The sequence below is a fragment of the Sardina pilchardus genome, chromosome 14 (genome assembly GCF_963854185.1).
Source record: "Sardina pilchardus chromosome 14, fSarPil1.1, whole genome shotgun sequence".
In the NCBI taxonomy this organism is placed as follows: Eukaryota; Metazoa; Chordata; class Actinopteri; order Clupeiformes; family Clupeidae; genus Sardina; species Sardina pilchardus.
The window spans coordinates 15,603,719-15,619,197 of NC_085007.1; the positions used below are offsets into that span (position 1 = coordinate 15,603,719).

General features: G+C 46.0%; 1 protein-coding gene across 6 annotated transcripts in view; it reads right to left on the minus strand.

The window, feature by feature from the left end:
* pisd (phosphatidylserine decarboxylase) overlaps positions 1–15,479 on the minus strand; it is a 32,199-nt gene extending 16,720 nt beyond the window's left edge. Inside the window, exons 1-3 of one of the 6 annotated variants that reach the window (XM_062554971.1) lie at positions 15,367–15,479; positions 14,791–14,861; positions 11,373–11,548 (exon numbers count right to left, since the gene is read on the minus strand). In XM_062554971.1, coding sequence (XP_062410955.1) covers positions 11,373–11,548; positions 14,791–14,861; positions 15,367–15,419 — 300 coding nt within the window. In that variant the 5' untranslated portion in view covers positions 15,420–15,479. Of the gene's footprint in view, positions 1–3,183; positions 4,147–5,673; positions 5,844–10,081; positions 10,202–11,372; positions 11,549–14,790; positions 14,862–15,366 lie in introns of those variants that run through there. The other 5 variants (XM_062554972.1, XM_062554969.1, XM_062554975.1 and 2 more) reach the window with 5 other exon arrangements.

Genomic DNA, 15,479 nt, shown 5'->3' on the forward strand with positions numbered 1-15,479 from the left:
TAGCACGTAAGACACTGTCCACTTTAATCAGGCTGAAACCTGGGACCAGGGCCACCCACAAAGGGCTTAGACACTGACACCTGAGCGAGCAGGAGCCAATCAGGGTGTGTGCCTAACTATAAGCACACACACACACAGACAGACACACACACACACACAGACAGACACACAGCCACACACAGCCACACACAGCCACACACAGCCACACACAGCCACACACACACACACACACACACACACACACACACACACACACACACACACACACACACACACACTAAACTTCATTCGATATCTCAGGTTTGGGGACAGCCAAAGTTATATGGATTTGTTCGGCTGGTGAACCCTGCCACCAGAATCAAATGCTAGTGGTTGCTTTTTGACTGGCGGATCCCATCCTAAGCTTAAGTCTCCTTCCAACACCAGCTCAGGCAGGTGCCAAAGAGATTGCCACAACGGCTAATTACCTGGTCCGATACTTATGCCGTCTGATCTCTCTCAGGTAGCGTTTGTCCACTTGAACTCTACGTGTGATACACACACACAGACATACGCATGCGCACACACGCACACACACACACACACACACACAGGTTTCCTGTGCCAAGTTTACGTGGCACCTTCTGCAACATCAAAATGACTAGGTCTTCTATGATTCTAATCGACCATCATCTGATGCAATGACCAAAAAAAAAAACCTACGGCTGATGCGGCGTCGCTGTTTCAGCGCATCCCAATGAACTGAATTGATGCTGACGGCTGTTTACGTGGGGGGGTGGCGTGCCGTGCGTGATTGTCCCTCTCAGATACGGCTGGACGCCAGGATCAGTCTAATTGTCTCCGAGCCGCATTGATTTGGCGCCGGCGTCGCGCTCTCGCTGCCGTCCAGGGCCCAGCCTTGGCGGAGCGCCAAAGAGAAAGAGGCCACGTCTGAAGACGGCCTTCGCCGGAGAGGACATCGAGCCCCGAGATACGGGACGGTGGCACGGTGCCTGCCGGTTAAATTAACGGGCCAATCTTTCATTCGATACGGCCTATATATCACACGCGTTATATCACTCACTAGCACTGGATAAAGGTGTGTGCTAAGCAAATATCAGAGAGCCCCAACTGTCTTTTATATCTCTGGTAGAAGATGGGTCATACCACTACGTTCGATTTTAGACTATTCTCCGTCTGTTGGAAGTCAAGAAATGACAACGCAGCTGAAGACAGCAATATACTTCACATCTGTTTACAAAATTTAGATAAGAAATCATGAACTGGGCCGTCAGTAGGATAAAAAAAACAAGATTTCGTCTGCCTCCTATTTATACAGAAATGTGGGATGCTCTATGTTTTTGACATAGTTACGGTGGAGCTAACTATGTCTGCGGTGTACCTAAATAAAGACTTCAGTTCTGGTGTATGGACTAATCTGAAAATCACTCGAGTCATTTCCATATGGAGGATGAATTTCGATACGATCGTACTCCCATCTTCCTCTCTCTCTCTCTCACACACACACACGCACACAGAGCTAAACATCCCTGAGAACCGCAGAGTTTGCAGCCTCTGACACATCCATACGGAACACCAGGCTTCTGCCGGAGTCTGCCTAAAAATACAGTCATGGCACCCACTCGGTCAGAGCCAGAGCCAGGGAAAACAATAACATAACCACGCTCATCGCAGTGCCTCAGAAGCATGTGCTGCTTCTCTTTCTCTCTCTCTCTCTCTCTCTCCCTCTTTCTCTCTCTCTCTCTCTCTCTCTCTAGCATCATGCCTCCCCCCTCACTTCTTCAATGCGGGCACATGCTGGCCAATCACTGGCTGCAGAGCCTCCTCTCTCCCGGCTCCCCTCTCTGCCTCTCACGCTCGGGAGAAGTGCGTGGCATCCACTCTAGCTGATGCGCGCACACTAACACACACACACACACACACACACACACACATCCTCACACTCACACACACACACACACACACACACACACACTCACACTTGCTCTTTATATTATTATACATATTCTCTCTCTATTCTCTGCTGTGTTTGTTCCCCCACTCATTTTCTCTCTCCGTTTGTGTCTCGGATGCTGGGAAGCCGGTGGCCCACTTGCGCTCTCTCGCTCGCGCGCTGCCTTCCTCTCCCGGCAACCCTGGCAGAGGCTTAGAGGCATTACTCTGCAAATTAGGCCAAACACTGGCTTTGTGCTGCGCACTGGGGACCCGGCTGAAAGGCAGAGCAGGGCAGCAACAACAGCAGCAAGAGGGAGAAACAATTCAGGAGAGAGAGAGAGAAAAAAGAAAGAGAGCAAGCAAAGCTTCACACACACACTGACACACACACACACACACACAGACACACACACACACACACACACACACACACACACACACACACTAACACACACACACACACACACACACACACACACACACACACACACACACACACACACACACACACACACTAACACACTCACCAACACACATAAACACAGTCCCACAGTCACTCAAAATATAGATGCTATACCAGTACAGTCTGTTATGATGCTGCTGCTACTGCTGCTGCTGCTGTTCTACCTACACTGAGGGGTAGCCGTGTTCACACACCAGCTAACCTGCTAATGACCAGCCAATCACCCAGCAGTCTCCCCCTTCCCCCCTATACAGAGCCCCCTGCTCCCTGAGGAGATGTTAATCCTCCTGTCTTTTCTCTCTCTCTCTCTCTCTGTTTCTCTCTCTTTCACTGTGCAGTGCATACTTCATTCATTCTCTCTCTCTCTCTCTCTCTTTCTCCTTCTCTTAGTGGCAACACCACAATCGCTCAGCACCAACAAATCCATTCCACTGAAATGGATTCCCGTCAGTCAGGCAAGAGCTCTCACTGAAAATCACAAAAACCGCTAGCCTAATGCAAAACCTGTCACACACACACACACACACACACACACACACACACACACACACACACACACACACACACACACACACACACACACACACACACACACACACACACACACACACACACACACACACACACACACACACACACTCACATTCTCTCTCTCTCTCACACACACACACTCACTCACACAAAAACACATCTCTTTCACTCAATCAACCCACTCACTCACTCTCTACTTCTAGATCTATTTCTCTATCTATCCCTCTCTCTCTCTCTCTCTCCGGGGCCCGTACCTGAAGCGGCTGCGGGGGTTGCCACCGGGGCCTCCCCCCTGGGCCCCGCCGGCCCCCGACTCCCCCGCCGCACCCCCTCTCGCGGAGGAGGCGGTGGAGGCCAGCGGCCGGAGGCGCCGCACATCAACCCTGACTCTGTGGAGGTTGTAGCAGGACGGCCGGCTTTGCAAAGGCCGGCAGCATCTCACCATTTCCCCAAGCTCCGCGCCGACGACTGCCGCTGCAGGCTGCCCTGACACATGGTGCTTCCGTCGGAAAGGGGGGGAGGGAAGGGGGGTTGGTTTGCTTTTGCCTCTCTTTCTCTCTCTCCTTCTCTCTCCTCTCCTTCCTTCGCGCTCTTCTTTCTTCTCACAAACTCGTCAGCGCATCCGCCGTGTTTGTCGCTCGGCGGGGGGGTCTGTTCACACGATGGCTTCCACTCGTCCTCTTGTAGCCTCTTTAGATCCTCCTCTTCTTCTTCCTCGTTCTCTCTCTCTCTCTGTCTGTCTTTCTTTCTCGCTGCGTGTGTTGCTCCGTGTGTCAGCGAGGGGCGATGCGCTGTTCTGTAGCGTTTGCGCTGCACACGCTCACGGTCTCCAGCGCTGCCGAGCTCTTTGGCCGGCCCCCTTTCTCTCTCTCTCTCTCTCTCTCTCTCTCTCTCTGGCTGGCTCTCTCGCTCGTTTGGCGGACGCTGAGCCGTGACGCGGCTAATCCCAGATGCACGCTCCTCCTCCTCCTCCTGCTCCTCCTCCTCCTCTCCTCTCGTTGCCTTCCACCTGCTGTCGCTGCTGGGAATGCTGTGGGAATAATGTCTCTGGAAAAGCCTTGGCTTTTTTGGGGAATTTCTTTTTATCAGGAAGGTTCTGGAAGATGCAGTGCTGTGCTGTGCTGTGCTGAGCTGTGCTGTGCTGTGCTGCCGGTTGCTTGTGGGGTTGATGGTGGGAGGAGGTGGTGGTCAGGGCCTCTGCTGTGGGGGGATGGGAGCTTTGTGGAGAGAGACAATCCGGTCAGCGAGCGCTCCTGTCTGAGTCCACCCCCTCCTGCCCCCTTTAGGACAAGTACCCCCTCTTTTTTAATCTATTCCACTCTACATCCCCCTCTCAATTTGGGCAAAGCAGATAATTGAGGGGAAATGTAGAGAATTAGCCAACCCCCCACCACCTACCCAAAAAAATCTATCTAGCGCTGACCTTATTCGCCGTGCCATTTGCAGACACCCACACACAGAACACACATTTCTCTCATGAACTAATTTGCAACAAAACATCCTCTGCCCCCTTATGGCCATGTGCCACTTCAAACACAGTCAAACTAATTCAAATAGTGTTGATCAAATGGAATAATGCAGAGTAGCGCTGACACTGGTCTTACGCCCCCTGACAATAATACCGACTGTAGTTATTAGACAATAGTGATTATACTGCTATAGACTGCCATTTCTATAATAGTGGTAAAAATGCAATCACTACTGGTTGCTTCAGTAACATAAAAAGCGATTGCTCTAGGGCCTGTGGAACGGCCCAATCGATTTGATTAATACTGCTGACTATTCCATCTACCCAAGAATCCACCCATTCATCACATATTACACTGTAATGGAATAAAATAAATCAAAGGAACCACATAAAACTGCAAGGACAAGACAGAAACTAAACTCTCAGCCTGTTCAAGGACAGGACCTTGTGAAGTTGGCAACGGACATATTTCAGTTCATATGGCAGACAAAAGATAGGCAAATATTGTTCATTTATGACCTGCTGATTGGTTTCAATTGGAAACGTCTCAGCCACAAAGCGAGATATTACATTTTGTCCAGTTGCTTTAGTCGGACATCAATTGGCATTGTGCTGAGTCATTAGGAATCCTTTTCTAATGCAGAGGGATTAAAATCAAACTAATCTTAAATCTGCACATATTAAATATTACTTTCAAATTCAAATCGAAATGTTACGAAGACAACAACGTGCAGAATCTGCAGATATAGAAAGTGTTTTAAAACTCTTAAACTTTTAGATGACAATGACACAAAAACTGTCGTATTCACATCATCATTGTTCAGTTTATTTTCTTCCAAGTAAGACCTCGCAAATGGACCCATTATCACAGAACTAAAAATGACCTCACATGAGGCTCAGTCGAAGAGTAAAAGGAGGAAACAGGATGTTTGTGGTTTCCGCAGCAGTCGACATCAAGCTATCTGTCGTCTACTCATAGCCATGAGTTTGAAATCATTAAACTCTTGTCAAAACAAACAGAAACAAGGCAAAACAAGACAAAACGAAAACTCAAGACGCCTTAGTGGGGATATCTACCAGAACCCGGATAATCCACAGTTGATGTTAACTGTCTTCACCATGAAAAAAAAAACTGACTTCACTACGTATGACAATTATGCCCATCAATCTGTCTGCCAAAAGAGCTGCCAATACATCACACATAGCCAACATGTAACTACTGTATAATTATAACAAATAGTCAAAAGTTTTAAAGGAGTGAAATAGAGAAACTCACTGATGGTGTGCCGAAGTAACCGCTCCCCTCACGCTGTGTCAGAACTGATAATGAGGAAGTGTTTGTCCTCTCCCACAGACCGTTAAAGCTAAAGGCTAGTCTGACTCAGAGCTCAGTCAACGCACAACTGCCAGTGCACACAATGGGTGTCAAGGCCCTTTAAGGGGAGCCTGAGCGGATGTGTGGAGTAGAGTGAGTGTGTGAGAGAGAGAGCGAGAGAGAGACGGAGAGAGAGAGAGAGAGGAAGAGAGAGCAGAATGGAGAGAGAGTGTGTGTGTGAGAGAGAGAGAGAGACAGAGAGGGAGGAAGGGGAGAGAGAGAGAGTGAGAGAGAGGGTGAGTAAGCAAGAGAGAAACCGTCTGTGTGTGTGTGTGTTTGTGTGTGTATATGTGTGTGTGTGTGTGTGTGTGTGTGTGTGTGTGTGTGTGTGTGTGTGTTCTTACTAATACAGTACAGTAAAAGTGCTTTCTGGGTAATGTGATGTGATGTCAGGAAGCAGTTCTGAGACCTTATTGCTCAACAAAGATTTGAACTGCGCTGAAATTGATGCAATAGATACATGTGTCAAAGTGAGGCGATATGGAAGGAGATGGAGGGCAATTTAGGAGAAAGCACATAAGGAGTGTACACAAAGGATTGGTTGTTGTGTATTAGACAGAATAAAACTGATCATAATGGTCAGCAATGGTCTCTAGAACACAGGAACAGGTTCGCTCAACTCCAAAATTAAATTCCCTCTTAGGGTGAGAGTTCAAAAAAAGCCTCGATAAATCTTTATTGAACCATATCTTCAATAAATATATACTAATTTTGGCACTAGGCCATCATCAGTACATTTCGTGAAGACAGACAATTTATCGAGAGCTAATGCTTGAGAGTGCCATTTTTCAACTTTGTTTTCACAGCAACAGTCTCCACAACGCATGCACCCACCCACACCGCCGTGTCCTGAAACGAATGGCACGCAAAAGAGTCACTAAAAAGCTTTCGAAGGTCTTTCAGCTCTCCAATCCCACAATGCCTTTGCGAAACATACATTTTGCAGGCCATTTCACTAATGGCCCCCTGAGATTTGCCGGGCCGTGACACGGCACAACATGAAGGCCAGCAGCTCACGCTCTGATCCGAGCTGATATAATGGGTGTTCCCCACCCCGACCTACTGTATGATTACACAACCCGATGCATATTGGAGGCTGCGATGAGATCATGCTCAAGAGAGGATTTTCAGGACAAATAACAGAAAGAATGCACAGCTGCAGTCGAGAGGAAAAAAAAAAAAAAAAGAGCTACACATCCCACTCTCTGGTCCATTTCCACGAACCGGGAACAGGTTCCATTCGATGCGGGCGGAAATGCGAGCCGGACAGTACCCAGGTTCAAAGAATCCTGAACAGATATCGTACGAGATCCTGTTCTTTGTTGCAGGGAGGGATTAATATATTTACAATATAGTAAATGTGATTATTCAACTGTAAATGATCATGTGTCTGAAATCACTTTTATATTTTAGCAGCATTTGGCTGGTGCTAATTTCCATCCCTGCACTGTTGTCTGAAAAGGGCAGTGGCCAGTCCGTGGGCTTGGTGCTGGCTAGGGCCGGGCAGCTGGGTGCTTCCGTCCTTGGTGCCGCTGTTGCTGGCTAAAGCTCTTTTCAAGCCTCTGTCAAGAGTGAGACTGAGTGTGTGTGTGTGTGTGTGTGTGTGTGGCAACGGCCGACTCATTACCATGCTAGGCCCAACGCGGCCCACATTCACTCCAAGAAGAAGCCTGTCTATTGTGTGTGTGCATCTGTGTGTGTGTGTGTGTGTGTAGACCTATGTGTCTGTTTGCATGTCGCCTACATCTGTGTTTCTATGTCTGTGTTAGTTTATAAATGTACATCAATTCATGCATGTGAATGCAGCTTGTGAAGGCATCTAAGTATCTTTTGTGCTTCTAACTGTTCTTGTGTGTGTGTGTGTGTGTGTGTATGTGTGTGTGTGTATGTCTGCATATGTGTGACAGTTTCGGTGTCACAAGTGACTGTGAGTTAAAATTGTGTTTGTGTGTATGTGAGAAAGAGAAAGAGAGAGACAGTGTGGGTGAGTGTGAGTGAGTGTGTGTGTGTGTGTGACAGGTCATAAGTCGCACAGGTTAGACTCTGGACGCCATGGAATGCCACTTCTGTCAACAAGCCAACTAGCCAGCCGGCCAACCAACCAGCCAGCCTGCCAAACCAAGTGACAGCAGCAACAGCACCACTGCGACACCAGGGCACCGTCCCCTGCCACGGAGCACGCAGCGCGTAGCGCGCGACAGATCAAGAGTTCAGGCAGAGGAGGCCACGTTGGAGTCGCGCTGTTTGCCGTGGGGCAGCGTCCATTGTGTGTGCAGATAAAGGGCCCTGTGGCAGACCCAGGGAAAGCCCTCACCGACCCCTCCTTCCTGCCGGGCGCAAGCCAATCAGATCAGACTTCGCGCCGTGACATGGTGTCACCCCACTCTCAGTCAGGTCATTCCAACACCTACTACAGTAGCGGAGAGAAGAAGGCCTAGCCAAAAAGGAAGCTTGATTTGGGAGTTTGGACTCGACGCACCATTCTCCACCTTGGGCCCCAAGTTTGGCAGAGGGCCTGCTGAACTGGGGCACTGTAGAAAATCCTGAGGCTGCATGTTTGTAAGGACGAAGAATCTGCGGCAGTTGTTAATAGCTGTGAGCATCCCGTGATGGAAGTTTTGGTTAGAAACTGCTAAGAAGTGAAAAAGTTCTGTCTTCGTATTACTGACTGACAGACTGTTTTCGCAATGTACTGATAAGTGGATTTTTTTTTTCTTCAGCCAAACCTTCCAACAGAATCCATTGCTTAGCCAAAGGTTAGAAATAGTTGCAGCACAATGTTACTTCATCGGCATGTTTAAAGAGGAACAGCAACGACTCCAGGCATGCAATGTCTCCAAGCTGAAATCTTGCTCTTTGAAAAGGAGTTACTTCAGACTTCTTTCTTAATATGTCTGCTCCATCAGCAACCAGCTGCTTAAAATAGGCCATAGTTCCTGTCTTGTATCTCACCTTTTGCGAGCATCATTCTTCACAAGTGCAATATGGCAAAAACAGCAGTGTTTTTTGTTCTATTTACACATTTCATAGTCAAATCAGAAAACACAATAAAACAGAATGGAAATATGAGACAATGTTTCCTATGCAGCCATTACGGTTGCCATCGTGTGTGTTACAAAAATGATTCCATTTCCTTTCAGAATGAGACAATTACATTAAGACCAAAGTGGTGAAGATGCGCAGAGTGCACTCCAATGAGGATGAATGTCATCTTCTGCTTTCTGGTTCTGCTTGCAAGACTTCTGACTTAAAAGATTATTGTGAGTCAAGACGTACTTTCGATTTGACAACAAAAGCTACAGAGACCTTGAATTCCATAGAATAATCAAATACTTGGTAAACTTGCATGTTTGAAATGTAAAGCACTTTGAGCTACATGCTGTGCATGAAAGGTGCTACACAAATAAAACTTATTATTGTCACTATTATAAATAAGAATAGGCTTCACAGCCACCTGTGTCCTCTTGTACCGGGGTGTCTTCTAAATATGTTGTTTAGTAAGTGACTAACCTAGATAAGAAGGAAAACTCCTATCTAAAAACAAACAACCTAGGGTCTATTTTTGGATGGTAACGAGTGCAAACTTCCTTTGGGACCAAAATGATATTAAATCAGAGGAAACCTTTTGAATACGGAAAGGAGAATGTGAACGAGGCCCGAGTTGATGACAGAATCAATGGTAAGCCTCCTAATAGAAGAGCCTTATAGACGGCCTTAATCTCCTAGCAAAGCAAAGCCACTGCACTCATATTACAAATCTTACCACTTACTACTAAGTTTACTTAGCCGTGTTTATATCACTGTCGTGTTGCTGTATCCGTGTTGTTGGTCTTGTTTTGAAGAGAGGTCAACTCACACCAGTGACCTGACCATCACAGAGAGTCAAGCTGACCATAACATCTATGGCTGATGTAATCCTTTGCAACTATGAATAGGTTTATATGTGTTTTGAGAACCAGCAGGGAGAATCCCAAATTCAAAGTGCCAACAATAGAGTCAAGGGTCGCCATTCAACGTTGTAATCCAAAGTCCAATAAGGTGCCCAAAAAAACATTTACCACCATACTGTCTGTTGCAATACGTTTCCCACAACAAATACAACAGAGAGAGCATCTCTTCATGAACATCCATTATCAGAAAAGGTAAAATCATGCAAAATATATGAAATATGCCCTGTGCATTTAAACAATGGCACATGCACTAATCAGCATATCAATAAAGACTAATACTAAACACAAAACAAGCTTGGAGGATTGTTGATCAATTTAAATGATAAATGGAAAGATAGTTTTAAACCTTTCGTAATTACCTTGAATTTCAAGAGAACTAACTCTTCTCCCTGCCGCACTGATGGAGCTTGCGTGACAGAAACATTTGTTTTGATGGTGCACTTGAGCACATTTCTGGAGCACTGGCCTTTGAGCACAGTGTGGGCTTTCCTAATCTCACCAGTGGGAGACATTTATAGAAGATGCAAATCATGTGGCTATTTCCAGTCAAAGAGTTGACAGAAAAGAGGGCATTTGACGTTGACACAGGCCAGCAGTGCTTTGTCTTGTGATGTAAAATTAAACTGCGTTTTTCACTTGATCTAAAATTATTACCTGATGATAAATTCACACTGAGATACATCCTGTGACAAAGTTTAAATGCAGTAAGTGCTTCAAGAAAGATGGATGACGGTAGACACGTCACTCACTACAACCCCGTATGCAAAGCATCTCTAACGGCATATTCATAGCAAACAAAGATAAACACAGTTGGTGAGAAATGAGGACAGTAATCCCCACACACACACACACGCACGCACGCACGCACGCACGCACGCACGCACGCACGCACGCACGCACGCACGCACGCACGCACGCACGGCACGCACGCACGCACGCACGCACGCACGCACGCACGCTCGCTCGCTCGCACGTGTGCTTTTACAGGGAAAGATAAACCTCTTCATATTTGCTTTTCAGCACGCACCTTTCACACTCCAGTCATCTCTACCAACCACACGTATCATATTAAACCTGAGCACTGAAACACTGGGCGTGGACAAACAGCACAGTCAGTCAGTCAGTCAGTCACTCCCACATCATCACAGCTCAACTTCATTCAGACCCACTCTCTCTCTCTCTCTCTCTCTGAGCCACTGGCTCCACACTGATCTCAGCATCCAGAGGACTCTTGGGACCCCTGAGGGGTGGAGTGAGGGGGGGGGGGTGGGCAGAGGTGGAAGGGTGGGTAGGTGGATGATGGTGGTCCTACCAGAGCTGTGCAGGTTAGCAACACCAAGCATGAGGTTCACCAGGCAGAGAGGGGGGGGGGAAAGCTCGGCGACTTTTTTCTCCCCTTTGCCCCCCTTTGTGTTAGATGCAAAGCATGGCTGACTCTCAGCAGGATATCTTCCTGAAATGTGGTGAGTGCTAGGACCTAGAGCATTTCATGTCACAACTATGCAGGCTGTACCATGAAGACTGGGTGAAGCGTAATAGAGGCTGTAGCAGCAGAAGCACATTTCCCCACACGTTTTCAGTTGATGGGTGGCTGTGAATGTGATGGTGACGGTGGTGCTGGTAGGGGCATTTGGGGCATTATCATCCTACCTGAGCTTCGTTGGCGATCCTAGGTGGCACCTCGATGCCCAGCTTCGCCAGCTCTCGGTCCTTGTAGCGCCCATACTGGTCGTAGCCTGCGTAGCCGCCCCCTGTGGCTATTATGAGGGGCAGGGGGCGAACGCGAGCCTGCAGGCCAAGGGACGCTGCGTTCAGACGCCCCCTTCCTACAGACAAGACACAGAACATCACGCTGAGTGAGACACGGCTGAGGTCCTTTTCTAACATCACTGACATCATTCAGCTAAATTAACATTTAACTTAGAGTGTGTGAGTGTGTGTGTGTGTGTGTGTGTGTGTGAGTGTGTGTGTGTACATCTGCACGTGTGACTTAAATGCTGTGTGTTTAAATTAACTTGTGTGAGAAAATGTCTGTACAAGCCTGTGCACAATGTGTGCGCCTGTGTGTGTGTGTGTGTGTGTGTGTGTGTGTGTGTGTGTGTGTGTGTGTGTGTGTGTGTGTGTGCGTGTGTGTCTGTGTGTGAAAGAGAGAGAGAGAGAGAGAGAGAGCAAGAGAGAGAGATAGCGATGCACGGATGGATTGTGAAATCGAGTGTCCTTGAGCACAAGAGTCTCCTGACCCCCCTACCTCAACACAAGCAGGAGCAAGTGACTCCAACTACCCTGTGTAGGAGAACCTTGAAGGACCTTGAGCACTTTGGCTGCTCTAAGCAGAAAACAACTGTGTTGCCCATCTCTTTATGGATCTATACCGCGGGCCATTTTAACTGGAAATGACAGATCCACAGCGATCAACCCTCCCATTTTTTTCGGGTTTCTCACGTATATTCCCTTATTTTCAATGTTCAATGTTGACAGCTATGGACAGAACACTATGCAGTTTTATATACTGTACATTTCACCAGCCTCACTGGCACAGAAAGAAGACCCATGTCCTATGAGACCAATGAAAGGCGAGCTATTTTTACACAAACCTTTTTAATGCGCTACCACATCACGATGAGCTAAACCACATGCACTTGACACATAACGGTTAAACAACCCAAAGTCATGCACAGAATTTACAGGGAAAAGGGGCATTTCAAAACCGCTACTAAACCCAAAGTAATCTGATCTGAATCGTGATCATGATCTCTGATCATGAGAATCTGAATGTCTTCATTCATCATCCCTGGGACTATGCTTGATAAAACACTAACAGACACCCTTGCTATCTAGGTACATTATCATTTGCTATTTCATAATGATTATCCAACTCTCAGGTAATGACTAGCATATTGCATAACTGGCTACCTTGCTAGTCTATGTTAAACAGCTGGTATTAGAAGAAGCTTAGAAGAAGTCAAGTCCATTCTCATTCTTGTGTTACACGTTGTTAAGCATTACAATTTTATATTTACTCACGCTCTGCAGGTTGACAATTGGATTCACTGTAAGTTACTTGGTATTGATCCATCTTTTATTTTGAACTTCTTAGCAAAGTCTGTACTAATTGCTCCAGTGGGACACAATGTTTGGACTGATATATTGCCTACAGAGCTTGCCATTTTAATATGGCAAGAGATCTGTCAGATGTTTGGATCCTCAAAACAACTAAAAGTCCCTTTTCCAACTTCCTGGTTCCATAGAATACTAACTGGTGTATACATCCACATTTCATGTTTGGCTATATAAACATGGACTAATTTGGCTACAACACATAAGGGGAAAAAATGTAAATAGCTTGTTGCCACCTAGATTCTGAATATAATGGTCAAGGTAGATTGATGGGAAAACTATGTGACTAAATTCTCAGTAGCATATGTCTATATGTTACGCCTTAATCAGTCTCATTTCACAAACAGCAAAGATAAAAGATTCAATGATATGACCTATTTAGACATCCTGACAGTGTGTGCTTTATAGCTGTTTCTGATGTTTAGATGGAAATAAATTCTAGAAAACCAACTGAGGCACCAGCATAACCATGCACATCGACCCACATGATAAATTCAAAAGAAATCACAAGTCAAAGGAAGATGATTAAAATGTCCTAACCTACTGTAATAGCTAAGTGCCCCCTACTGGTTGGAAGTATTGAGTCCTGTGAACATGTGGCGCTAAATTCTGGTAAACCCAGTTTGATCTGCTGACTGTGTGGAGCAGTAATGAATAATGAAGGATCCATAGTTTAAGACCACCCTTGAGAAAATTAATGTTTGTCTTTTGAATGCAGGGACTGCATCAGAAAGGACACTGAATTACATCTTCATCTTTATGTTGACCTATTGTAGTGTGACCATCACGCAGGAAGAGTGTGTGTGCGTGTGTGTGTGTGTGTGTGTGTGTGTGTGTGTGTGTGTGTGTGTGTGTGTGTGTGCGTGTGTGTGTGTGTGTGTGAGAGAGAGAGAGAGACAGAACGTGAGTAAGCAGATTTGGGGCCACTGGAGATAATGCTCTGGTACAATACAAATTGGCATTCAGATTGCATTTTGATATGGATTAATCATGTCCAATAACAGTCCTGTGAAAGAAGTAAAAACAAAAATAACGCAAAGGGGTATTCCGGAGTATGCATGAGGTCTCCTCCTGACCCTTTGTTCAGATAGATCTCTGCTTCTTGAGGTCACTGTCATTACAAAATACCTCGAAAAAATCGCTTCTACCTAGCTTGAGCTCCTGCAGCCGACAGCTAGAGCTACCAGCCAGCTACAGTGCTACACTCTGGGGGCATGTTCATGACTCCCGATGTTCATCATGCCCCCAGAGTGTAGCACTGTAGCTTCCTGGCAGCTCTAGCTGTTGGCTACAGCAACTCAAACTAGGTAGAACCGATTGTTTTACATTTATTTTGTACTGATAGTACTCCTTGACCTCAAGAAGCAGAGATCTATATGAACAAAGGGTCAGGAGGAGGCCTACCACTGGCTGAACTTATATATATGCGTGTGCGTGTGTGCGTGTGTGTGTGTGTATATGTATGCCATGTATATATGCATGTATCTGAATATATATCTTCACATGCACAAAGACTTTCAAGTGATGGATCAAAATCAGCCCCAGCGAATTGAAGATGTCAATGAACTAAAATAAAGCTGACACACTCTCACAGTAAGTAAAGACATTTCAAATACAGTGACAGCACTATGGAGAGTTTCTGTGAGATCGCTTTGTGCTCCTGTGTGATAGCCTAATTGCATTATCTCACATTTCTTGCAATTCCTTTGCATTCACTTGTAATATCTGTTTGCATTCCCTTGCAATATGTTGGTCCTCCCTGACAATACCTTTGCATTTGCTTGCAATAACTTTGACTTCGTGAGTGAACGGCACTATGGAAGGATGCCAGTCTTTTGCAAGCGAACGCAAAACTATTGTGAGAGAATACAAATGATCCCGCCATAATCCTGCAAAACACTGCAGCGATGGAAATACAGTATATTGGTTGCTAGTTGCATGCAACCCTCACCTCGGAAGAAGGTCCGCTCGGATCCACCCTGACACCATCTTATTCCCTGGGTTCTCAACAGTAACCAACAACTGTAAACATGAAAAGGTATTAGTTATGCGCAAGGTACAGTAATACACGTTTTATTTTAAGTACACCTTGTTAAACACAACATAACCAGTAACTGTAAACGCCCTATTTAGGGTTTATTAAAACGGCAGATTTCTTGCGAGAGAACGTTTAATGTTAAACGTCACCGCGCTAGCTATGAGTGCTAATTTGTTCAGAGAAAAACCTTGATCATAATATCTTAAGATAATGCTGTGTTCACTTCATCAATTGAGCAGATTTGAAAATGATCTTGAAACTATTCCAAATTACTTTAAGCAAGATGAGGAAGTCAGATTGGGTATTTCAAACATGGGAAGGCTGTCATGTCACTTATGTTACAGCCATGATGACAGCAAATGCTTGCGCAACATACAGATTACAAGGGTAAGTCCTGTTGACAAACCTGTTTCACTTCCTTACGAAGTTGATATAGCCTAACCATCATAACAAATCGTGTCATATTCAAGCGTAAAAGTACACATTTACCTGTTCGTGCCGTTAAGCCGTGTACAGCATACTTTTAGCAAGGGTGCTGACATCTTGACTGCAGCATGTCAAGGTTCCTTCGGGTTTGAAGATGGTGTTGTTAAAATCCTTTG